The sequence below is a fragment of the Equus quagga genome, chromosome 2 (genome assembly GCF_021613505.1).
Source record: "Equus quagga isolate Etosha38 chromosome 2, UCLA_HA_Equagga_1.0, whole genome shotgun sequence".
NCBI lineage: Eukaryota > Metazoa > Chordata > Mammalia > Perissodactyla > Equidae > Equus > Equus quagga.
In genome coordinates, this window is record NC_060268.1 from 12124570 (window position 1) to 12137177 (window position 12608).

Sequence of the window (12608 nt, forward strand, 5' to 3'; positions counted from 1 at the left end):
CTGGTTAGGATGGAGAAGAACAGAAACTCTTATTCATTGCTGGTGGGAATGCAAAATGGTACAGGCACTTTGGAAGAGAGATTGGCAGTTTCTTCTAAAGTTACCATAGATTTAACATGTCCCAGTAATCATGCTACTAGGTTTAGCCAAGTGATTTGAAAACGTATGTCCACATAAAAACCTGTACGTGAATGCTTATAGCAACCTTACTCAAATTCGCCAAAAATTAGAGAAAAAGTAAACGCCAGGAGGCCAGCGGATCCTAGCACAGTATGTAGACTATGAAAAGAGGTCTGATTACATTACAAATGCATGGCATAACCTCACTTAAAAAGAGACAATCTAAGTAACTTTGGAAAGTGGTATTTTGATTGAAAACTATAAGACTAAAGGAGCTATAAATCGACAGTGTACTCTAGTTGGTAAAGCTGTTTCTCATGGCAGTATGGGTTAATGAGTCTGAAAGTGTTATGATGGATACTAGGGTAGAACAAATAAGTAAATGGATGGTGGGGGTTGGGAGCTGGGTTTCCTACTGTTGGAGAGGGAAATCATACATAAGAGAAAGGGGAAAGTTAGAATGAATTACGTGGTACTGGATTAGAATCAGGGACAGCAGTATGAGTTCAGGTTTAGCTTAATAAAGATACAGATGGATAGACATCTAAATAATTACAGATATGTGTGTATACATCAGTTAGTATACACACATATATTTCCTGGCTCTTTCCGTTGATTGCGCCAAGAAGTAGTCACACCCAGCAACATGGTGAGCACATGTTGCAACCAGATCTTGGTTTCTAATACCATTTTCCACTAAAAGGAACCAGGGTTCTTTGAGGAATGGTTGATTCTAGGGGTGGGGCACATCCCTACTTATCCCTATAAAATATGACCCTGGAGCATCTTGTCGTGCCAGAAAGTATTCAAAAATCCAAAGGATAGAGACATGTCGAAGGGAAATAGGAGGCAACCTGAAAGAGCTTCCAATGGCCAAAGCTGGAACACTACAAGCAATAAAATAGTAAACAACACAGTATTTGATTATAACTCAAAGTATTAAATAACTATCAATGAATCCATGCTGACATAAATAAATAACAAAATAAATAAATAGAGGGGGAAGAGACAAATCTCCTGTCCTGAAGAAATACAAATAATTTATGAAGATATTCTCCCCTGTGGGAAGCCGAGATCAATTAACCTCCCAGCCCACACCCCCACTCCTCATCCTTGAGTATGGGCTGCACTTATGCGATTTGCTTCAAAGAGGAGCTACGAAAGGGGAATGTGGGTAAGTAAATTACAGTAGAGAAACATGGCAAGCACTACCTGGCCAGCTGAATAAGATTAAGATCACTAGTGGTAAGTCATGTTGATAACATATAACTTTGAAATGATGTGATGGGAATGGCACTTTACTCCTGTAGTCTTTGTCCCAAAAAACCAATACCTCAGCCTAATCATGAAAAAAACTTGAGAAAGATTCAAAGTGAGAGACATTCTATAAAATATATGACCAGTACTCCTGAAAACTGTGAAGGTCATCAAAAACAAGGAAAGTCTGAGAAAATGTCACAGACCAGAGTAGGCAAAGGAGACACAGTGACTAAATGTATATGGAATCCTGGATAGGATCTTGGAACATAAAAAGGACACTAGGGAAAAATTGGTAAAATCTGAATAAAGTGTGGAGTTTAGTTACTAGTTATGTAACAATGTTGCTTTCTCCCCCATGACATACGTGCCATAGTAAGGGAAGATATACACAATAAGGGAAACTGAGTGAGGGTTATACGGGAACTCTCTGTACTATCTTCACGACTTTTCTGTAAATCTAAAACTATTCTAAAATAAAAAGTTTATTTGAAAAAAAACAAAGGAAGTCCAAGTACAGATGGTGGAGTGAAACTTGAACACAGAAATCTATTTATTCCATCATATAACCACGTGAACAGAAGATAAAAATTATTTAAACAGTGAAGGAAGTAGGACATCACACAGGAATTTTTAAAAAGAGGGACAGGGTAGAGTGCAGAGACGAAGATTTTGACCAGGTTCATCTAACTTTTCCTTTTACACGTGAAATAGGTATTGAGAAAAGACAGTGAATTCACCAAATCCTAAGAATTTTTACTAATACCACACAGTTTGGAAATAACACGAGAGATCAATGAGTTGAGTAGATAACCCAGAGAAAAGTAAAGGAAGCCCTGAGTAGAAGCCTGCATTACCCTTACGGAGGAAACACAATTCACCAGGGCTGGCCATTTTCTACGACACTGGTGGAACAAATAAAGCCTAAAAGCAATACTCCAAGAAACCAAAACACACAAGACGACCAAATAGAATGAACCCTCAGTGCAAGACACCAAACAAAATCCCCTAAGTAGAGGACAGAATCTCCAACAGAAGGGGCCTACATGCTCAGGGAGGTCTTCCCAACCTCCATCCCCACGCCACTGCCCCTAGGCCTAGGGCTGTACAGGAAGGTGGCCAAAAAGTACCATGGGCAAGAAACTGCAGCTCACAGGTGAAGGCAAATAGGTTTCAAATAATAAGAAATGTTTATCAAGAAAATTCACTTGCATTGTGTCAAAACAAAGAAAAGTTCCTGACAATTTATGCATGAGCAAGACGAAGAGAAATGATGTCAACAAGAATACACCACAAACAGATGACAAAACATCATGCAAAAGGGGTAAAGATCATAATATAAAAGACAACATAAACCAAGCGAAAGAAGAAAATTTTCCTACCAGCATTTTTTTCTCCCATCAATAGCATTTTACAGTAACATAATAAGAACATGAATTCAATGAAACCAAGTTCAAAGAGAAGATGCCAAAACAAAAGAGTGAATGAAAAGGGAAATTGAAAACTTAAGGAAACAAGTTAAGAACCATGAATAAATAAATAAACAAACAAAATGAACTAAAAAGAACATGGACGGGAATAGTGACCACTGGAATTACTAATAGAAAGGAAAGGTTTGAGATTATTACAGTGAATGCAGAGAAAAAGACAGGGATTAAAATAATTATTGAACAAATAGATAAGTACAAAAGTGCCCCAAAATAAGAATAACTGCAGTCTCTAAAATGGAAAACGTAAAAAGTAGAATAAAAAATTCACAAATTAAAATTTCTTTTAAATAAAAGAAGAATCAAACAGTTCCTAGAAAGGTGTGCTGTGCCCAAAAATGTTATTACAGAATAATCAACACAAACACCCCGATTAAGTTCTTCTACTTCAAGAATAAAGGAAGAACCCTTCAGGTATCCAGGTGTGAAAAAAGCAAAAGACCTCTAAGCGAGGGAAAAAACACCTCTGACTGACCTTAGACTTCTTTTCAGCCAAACTCAACGTCCAAAGACAAAAGAGTAACATGTTTACAGTGTTTATAACAAAATACTTGATCCAAGAACTTTATTCATAACCAATTTGAATATAAGAATAACACACAGCCAGTCTGGAGCATGTTATATCAGAGAATAAAGTATTTCTGAGCCTTTCCTCAAAAAACTGTTTGAAAATGAAATTAGGTTACCCAGGGATTCCCCACAAGTAAGAACTCAAGCATAAAAATGCCACGTACGATGGAAGTTCCAGTAATGATCATTCGATCCTTTTAAATATAAAGATTACAGGGGGACACTTCGACTACAGAATCTAACACAAATTTTACAAATATTTTAAAAGTAGAATTTATAGGGGCTGGCCCCGTGGCCGAGTGGTTAAGTTCGCGCGCTCCGCTGCAGGCGGCCCAGTGTTTCGTTGGTTCGAATCCTGGGCGCGGACATGACACTGCTCATCAAACCACGCTGAGGCAGCGTCCCACATGCCACAACTAGAAGGACCCACAACAAAGAATATACAACTATGTACCGGGGGGCTTTGGGGAGAAAAAGGAAAAAATAAAAAAAATCTTTAAAAAAAAAAAAAAGTAGAATTTATAAAGAAAAAGAAAAAAGGAGGAGTTTAAAACTGTTTATTTCATAGCTGAGAGTCAAACGATATTCAATGTGTTTTACTAAAACTGCATTAAAAAACTTGATGATTCCAACACTTTAATGTTTTTCATGGCCTCTTTTCTTAAATTTGGAAGGGTCTTCAGGGAATTAACATATCTTATTGAGAGAAAGCATTGCATGAAGTTCAAGTTCTTCAGTTTCACTTCAATTGATTATTACTCTTAAGTTCAAGTAACACTTATATGGCACTTGCTACAAACCAGGTACTTTTCCATACTTATTAAATCCTTAAGCCCTCACAACAACTTATTAAAGCAGGCACTATTTACCCATTTTGTAGACAAGAAACTGGGTCCCAGAGACCCTGAGTAATTTGTTCATGGCTGTCCAGCCAGGAAGTGACAGAGCCAAGACTCAAAGGCAGATGCCTAGGTCTGCAATCTGTGCTCTTGACTACTACACTATAAGGCCTCTCCAATAAAACAGCATGCAGAGAACGATTTGGTTGTCATCAAATTAATTCTGTGCATGCATCCCTTCAAGCACCAACCACCCATCCTTCCAGATAAAGTGCTTAAGTATATAAGCAAAGAGAAACACTTGGAATAATGTCTCCCTATTGACAAAGATAGTTATTTGGGAGAAGTCAGTGTGGAATATAGGTACATTTTTTTGCTTATTTTTATTCTTCAATGAGTTTAATGCTTTATAGTGAGTCTCTATAAGTCTTCAAAAAAAAAAAACAAGAAGCCATTAACCTAAACACGAAACAAATCACATTATCTAATCACAAATTCAATACTGTCATGTAATTATTTGATGTTTTTTCTCTCTAATGAGCCATGTTGTAATTAGTACTTTACTGTGATGCCCCAAAGAGCCCAGCACAACGTGGGGCAGAACAAACACACATTAAGTACACTGATCACCATAAAACATTACAATTACTACATTCTATCTGTCTTACAAGTAGCATATTTCTAGGGCCTTTTCCCCTAAAGCAAACTCCTTAGACTAGCATGACTTGTATCATCTAGGAGCTTGAAAAAAGGGAGAAGTTCAGGTTCTACTCTATTGCAGGTGTCACTCAGGTTTAAGAGCCACAGCTAAAGAAGTAAAAAGTGTGAAGAACAACATGAGTATCTTAAGCAGAGAGCAGTGAAAGAACCCAGAGAGCTGAAATAAATCAAGAAAGTGATCACAAGGCAGGGAAGAAAAGAGGAGTGACAAAGGAAGGTGGAGTAAGGACATCAACAACAGAACCATGAAGAAGTGAAGAAAGTAACTGTACCGAGAGTGTTGTGCATTTCTTTTCCTTTTTCAGTGACTGTTATCCCTGACATGAAAACTACTAGCATGCCAGATTTTTTAAAAAGACTGTGGAGATGCGGAATTACCAGTGTAACATACAAGAATCGGTAATATATTTGAATATGTAACTACCACATAATGGATGCACTTTATAAATGCTCCCAATATTATATGTAGTTTTAAATATGTACATACACTTTTAGAGACATTTCCAAATGCTTGGCTCGTGCAATTGCTTCATCTCTCTCCTCATTGGCTAATTGCAGTCGAGACATAATAGCTTCATCACGTTCCTTCTGTGCAAAATATACTTCTTCAACCAGAGCTACCAAAATACATAATCCATAATTAATTGGAGAAAATAAAGGAGAAATGCATACTTTTAGCAAAAATTATTTTATTTTATTCAACTGAATTATCAATCACCTGAGAAAACAGTATTTTAAAAAGCTACTGCAAACTTGAGATAACACTTCACACCCAGAAAAACAAAAATTAAAATGCCAAATAATAACAAATATTGTGAGCTTGCAAAATAAAGGAAACTCTCACATGTACTGCAGATAGGCATGTACGTTTCTAAGACCATCCGAAGAGCAATCTGGCACTGTTTATTACAGTTGAAGACGTGCCTGGCCTATTAAACTGGCCAATCTCCTCCTTAGTGTGCACTTAGAGAAACTCCTGCACATGTGCACAAGGAAACATATATAAAAATGCTTACCGCAGCATTATATAATAGCAAAAATTTAGAAATAATCCAATTGTCCAGTAACAGAAGGAGGAATAAATAACTACACATTCAAAATGGAATGCTACCCAGCATTTAAGATCAATTAACTATAGACAAAAGGACAAATCTCAAAAATAAAATTGTGGCAAAAATAGCAAGTTGCAAAGTAAAACTTCACTACATTTATGGATATACATAATAAGTAAAACTAATAAACTGAGCATGGAAATGATAAACACCAAATTCAGGATAGCAGTTACCTCAGTAGGATGGTGGAAGGGGAGGAAAGGAAAAGGGATGAGGGGAGTACACAGGTAGCACTGTGCTGGTGTGGGAGCACCATTTAGATAGATTATAATGCAAACAGCATCATCTAGGTTTGCAGAGACTGTATAGGCAGCTTTGATGTTATCTGAAATTATCATTTCTCAAGCATGATTTCTACTTGAAATCCCATATAACTTTTAAAATATCACTGCAATGCTAGACGAAAAGGGGCTCAAATACCCAAATAACTGAACCAAATTTTATTTATACTGTCAAACCACAAAATAAGCTTAGGAAAGACGTTTGAAATGTTCTTTTAGTTCATGAAACATTGGCTTTCTGCTAAGGTTTGTGACAGATTAATACACAGATAATCAGGATAGTTATTTTTGTATTACTTAAATTATAAGGGGTAGAAAAGAAACAAGCTCTGAAAATAAATCAACTATATCGTTCCATAATAAAGCATAAAATGGAAAATGCAATAGCAAAGCAAAGGCCAAAACCACTTTCAAGAAGCTGAGCCTGAGGGAAGAGAAATATATTCATTCATTCATTCGGCAAGCTCCTGTGGCAGCCATTCATCCACCTTTAAGGAATGGGAATACAGTGGTCTAAAGAGTCCCCGCCATCCTGGAGAATACACTCCATAACAGGTGAATAGAAAGTAGAGAGAAAAACAGGCCAAAAATTGGGTAGGCGGATAGACAGATCAACAGACAGACAGACTGACTGACAGACAAAGACAGTAGTAAAAGTTTTGAAGCAAAACAAGGCTGCGTGAGAGAAAAGAGTGATTTATCTGATGGGGAACAGAGCAGACTATTTTAGAAAGGATGGTCAGAAAATGCCTTTTTAAATAAGTGACATTTTAGCACAATCAACTCAAGGAAGAGAAGCCATATATATATTTGACAGCAGACTAAGCAGAAGAAAAAATAGTGCAAAGGTCCCAGAAGACTTAGGGGCGTCGCAGCAAGGGCAATGTGGCTAGGGTGCAGTGATAGAGCCTAAGGACCTGGGAGCTCACCCTAGGCCTTGTAAGCCACAGCAAGGATTTCAGATGTCATCTGAGAGTAGCCATCAGAGGCTTCTGAGCAAGGAAATGACAGCATCACGTTGATATTTGAAAAGGAATTCTGGTTTCTGGGTGAGAAATAGTCCAGAGGCGGGCAAGCATGGAAGCAGAGGCCAGTTAGGAGACTAGAGAGGTAGTCTACCCAAGAATTCACATCAATAGCCTAAATAAATGACCCATTCCTTGGAACTTTAAGCTACTGAGAAATATACACACACATATATATATATACACACACACATCATCCTGGAGTTTGTATATTATACTAAAGGACTTCTGGGATAGAAACAACTTGATCAGATCTGTGTTTTAGAAGGAAACTCCCTCAGATTGGCATACAGAGTGTGCGCAGAAGAGGCAGGTGTCAGATGAAAGCTACAGGTTGGACTGTACATGCCCCTCAACCGAACGTGAGATAGAATACTGTCATAATCCAGGGGAGAGACAACGAAACCCTGAACCAAGGCAAGGGCAACACAAATGAAAAAGAAAATGGATTCAATTCATAACCAAAAGGGTAAAATGAGAGAACCTAAGAGTTATGCATGTACTGAATTTTAAAGAGAAAGATAGGGCAAATGACCTACTAATCACTCCCTTAACCCATCCATAGTGTGACCTTCGTAAAACTGAAGATAAACAGGTTACTCCTCTCCTCGCTGTTGCCACACAGATTCCAAAGGAAAAAAAGTCCTAACCTGGCATTCAAGGAAAACTAGAGTCTAGTTGTAGCCTACTTTCCCAGCATCATTTATCACTATATTCCCTCTAGGACAATGTTTCCCAAAATAGAGGTTGTGAAACATATTTTTTAATAGTTACGTATTTTAATGTACATTAGAAAAACCTAATTAGTACAGTTGTCCCCCGGTGTCCACGGGGGATTGTCCTAGATTTGGTATCTAGGATCCCCTTACATAAAATGGCATAGTATTTGCATATAACCTATGCCCATCCTCCCATATACTTTAAATCACCTCCAGATTACTTACAATACCTAATACAATGTAAATACCATGTAAATAGTTGTTATACTGGATTGTTTAGGGAATAACGACAGAAAAAAGGTCTGTACCTGTTCAGTACACACGCAACCATCGCAGGCCTTTCCATCAGGGGTTGGTTGAACCCGTGGTTATGGAGGGCTGACTGTACATTAGATCTAAAATTTCTCCTAGTGGCATTTAATTTAATGTCCAACTAAATTTTAAATTTCTCTAAGTTATCCAGATGTATTGTTGAGCCAGATGCCATAAAAAGATAATTTTTTATGATTTCATTTATTTAAAATTCAAAAACATAAAAAAGAATGACCTAGTTATTAAACTTAGCATAATGGTTACCTTTTGGAGGTAGTACTGGAAGGGAGGATGAGGGACACTTCTGGCATATTGGTGACATTTGGTTTCTGGATCTAGGTGCTGGTTACACAAGCGCCTTCACTTTCTGAGGTTCATGAAACTGCACAGTTATTTGTGTACTTCTTGTGTTTATATGTTAAAACTAAATAAAGAGGATTACATAAAAGTAATATGTTTATCTAGCTAAAAAGGTGAGTTGATGTAAAGAAAAACATTCAGTGAATAGTAGAAAAAAGTTAGCATAAATGTTAAAATTTTTGAAGGTATATGTTGGGATTAGATTTTAAGTAACAGAGACTTGTCCTTCTGGTCAAGATGGACTAACAGGATCTGGATTTATCCTCTCATTTTTAACAATTTTTTAAAAGGGACAAAATACATGGGATGGCAGCTTTCAAGACTATAAGGAAGGAAAGAACAGTGACCTGAGACAGGAAAACAAAGAGCTGAGCATGACGATGGGCTCAGCTTAAAATACTGAGAGTTTCCAGAACAGAGCACAGAAAGTGAAGACGCAGGAGGAGCCCGGCTGATCGCACAATTTGAGGAGACAGAGAGAAGAAGGAAGGGACACCAAAGCAGCTAGATTTCACAAGACAGACCATTAGACAAAAAACAGCTGCAAAGAGAGAAAACTTCAGAGACATGCCGAGGGTCTTCCTCGAGAAGTCAACTGAGTACTGCGCACAAGCAAGTGCATCAACTAAGCCTTGCAGGGGAAAGAACGATCTGAAAGGAGTAGAGGCAACACGTCCTGAGCTCCACAAAACCAGAAATAGTGCAAGTTTCCCGCAGCCAGACTGGAAAACCTAACGATTCATGAAGTACTGGATGGTGTACACAGAAGGGTCCTGCCTCAGCAGTGGGGATTGACTAACCCTAGACTAAACACTGCTCTGGCAACATCTACATATCTTTAAAGCATGATCCAAAAGGAGCAACCTGTGTCCAAGAAACATAAGTACATCTCAGAACAAAGCTCAAGAATATTTTATAAGAATACAAAAATAGCCAGCTCCCAAAATGGTAAAATTCATCATGGCATCCACTTACCAGGGATGCAAACAATCAAAGTTAGAACCCATAATAAGAGAAAAACTAACCAACTGAAACTGACCAACATTTCTGTCAACTAATATATAACCTTGTTTTATGTTTGTTTCTGCTTGAAGACACTTTATTTAATATATACTGTTGATTTGTTAACACTGAATTCACGGCCAAAAGCACTATAACTAATGGCTGAATAAAGCTTATCTAATGCACATCTTTTCTCCATAAGGCACATCACAGCCTTCTTGAGCTTAGGGAACACCAGACTGCATTTCAGCACTATACTTGGGGATGTTTTAAACAGCGAAATCACCGATAAAAGGCACAAAAATGCAATAAATGTGAATTAAATAAGCTGCAAAGAAGCTATTTGTTTAGAATATAAGAGCTGAAATATGAAAGCAGAGTGGGACTTGAGATGATCATGTTGTTGTTCTTTTCTTGGTTTGTTATCTTGGTAATTTTGATTAATTTTTTAATGGTAAACCAACCTTACATTCCACAAAGGGAATCACAATCCCAAATGCAAAACCTAAAAATATAAATCTTCCAGAAGAAAACCTCTGTGACTTTAGGTAGGTAAAGATTTCTTAACTATAATACCAAAGCATAATTCACTTTAAAAAATTGATAAATTGGACTTCAACTTAATTCAATTAAAAATTTGCATTCTTCAAAAGACACTGATAAGAAAATGAAAAGACAAGCCACAGACTGGAAGGAAATAACTGCAAAGAATATATATGATAAAAAGACTTGCATCCAGACATAATTTTAAAAACTCTTAAAGTTCAATAATAAGGAAACAAAAACCAAATTTAAAAATGGGCAGAAAACTCAAATAGACACTTTATCAAAGAAGATACACTGATGGTAAATAACCACAAGAAAAGGTACTCAATATCTTGAGTCACTAGAAGTGAAAGAAGCTACAAGATTACCACCACACGTCTGTTACAATGGCTAAAATGAAAGACTGATTAAAGATGCTGGCAAGGATGGAGAGCAACTGGAACTCTCATACATTGCTGGCAGGAAGGTAAGACAGTACAATTGCAGTTTGTCAGCTTCTTAAAAAAATTACACATACACCTACTGTAAGATTCAGCTATTCCACTCAGAGGTATTTATCCAAGAGAAATGAAAGCACATGCTCATACACAGACTTAAAAACAAACATTCATAGCACTTTTATTTATAATAACCCAAAGCTAGAAACAATACAAATTTCCATCAACAGAAGAATGAACAAACAAACTATATGACAAATTGAGCTGGGGCAACTGGAAACTACTTGTATAAAATGAAGTGCTTTTAATCAACAGTTAAGATAAAGTGAAGACATTCTTGCTATCAACACAGCTTTTGGAAGAACCGTACTTTTCAGCACAATTTCCAGTTTTCTTTTCAAGGCAGTATCATTGCTGCTATGTGGGTGTCTGTGCCTGTACTATTCTGCTACCATGTATAATGCATCTCGCTGTTTCGAAAGAAACTTCTGCCCATGATGCAGGACACAATAATGAGCTTTATTTTCCCCTCTAATTGTATACAATCTCCTTCCAGGAAGGATAATCGTAACAGCTTAGAGAAAGCAACACGGTGTATTAGGAAGAATATGGGCTTTGATTCAGATCCAAGGTGTTATCATACTCAAGTCAGGTCACTTGTTTTTGCAGATTTTTAAAATTATTTTACTCACAGTTCAGGTGTATAAAATGGATGTACCACAATCATTTGTGGCTGTTAGGAAAAAAGTAGAGATAATATATGAAAGCTCTAAGACAAATAAAGTGGACTCTCAATAAACATTAGTTCTGTGCCACCACTAATGTCTCCACCTTCAATCCAGACTCACAATGTGGCTTTATTTCTAGACTATTAAAAATATGATTTTAATTCGGATCATTTATATATATAAAAAAGACTATTCAAAATTCCTCACTTTTTAGCCTTTTTCGTTAGCATGAAAAAATTTATAAACAGGAACTCAAAGAAAAATTATTCAGAACCCATTCTATATTGTACTCTGCATACTATAAGGATAATAGTTTGTAAAAAATATCATGATATTCTAAGATACTTTTAAATACTTATAAAACACTTCTAACTTGTAGGTCAGATAGGATGGACAAAATGATGCTAAACACTCATCTAAGTACAGATTAACAGGTATATCATACCGCCCTGAAATATTATGGCATATTGAAAGATTAAAATACTAACTACTAAACTTTAAATGCCAACAGGCTTCCTGTCACTTCTGTAGTGTGTGAGATCTTTATAAAGTGACATTTATTGTAAGCTGTGTTCCACTTTACATACACTAACACTTGATAAAAGACGTAAGGCTAGCAATATCAAGGGCTTTAATACTAAGTGTAGTTATCTCTATGCTTAAATGTAAATGCCTTACATCAAGGGCTTATTTGGTCCTGTGTGATCAAGAGAAAACATTTTTTCCTCTATAATGCTCTATCAACTCTAAAGACTTAAATAATGTGTGTACTTAAAGGAGACTGCCTTCTGAGTATTCTAAGGTTAAATTTTAAAATGCCATAAAACACACACATAAAATCTGATTATACATTTTATAAGTGCTAAGAAATTCTTCAAAAATAAAGGTATTACTGAATGATAATTATTAACACCTATTAGGTTACATGCGAAATTTGTTGATTATGAAAAATCTGATTCTCTCTAGAATTCAGTACTTTTGAAGGATCAATATGCAACTCTCAAACATTTTTAGTAAAGAAAACTTAATTGTAAACACTGAGCTTTTCCAAGGTAGATGACTATTACAAAGTTCACCAGAAAATCAATATAGC

At 36.5% G+C, this 12608-nt stretch overlaps 1 protein-coding gene across 8 annotated transcripts in view; it reads right to left on the reverse strand.

The window, feature by feature from the left end:
- MIPOL1 (mirror-image polydactyly 1) overlaps positions 1-12608 on the reverse strand; it is a 301403-nt gene that overhangs the window by 202160 nt on the left and 86635 nt on the right. For all 8 annotated transcript variants that reach the window (XM_046653537.1, XM_046653536.1, XM_046653538.1 and 5 more), the window contains one exon: positions 5481-5610. In XM_046653537.1, the coding sequence (XP_046509493.1) occupies positions 5481-5610 (130 nt within the window). The remainder of the gene's footprint in view (positions 1-5480; positions 5611-12608) is intronic.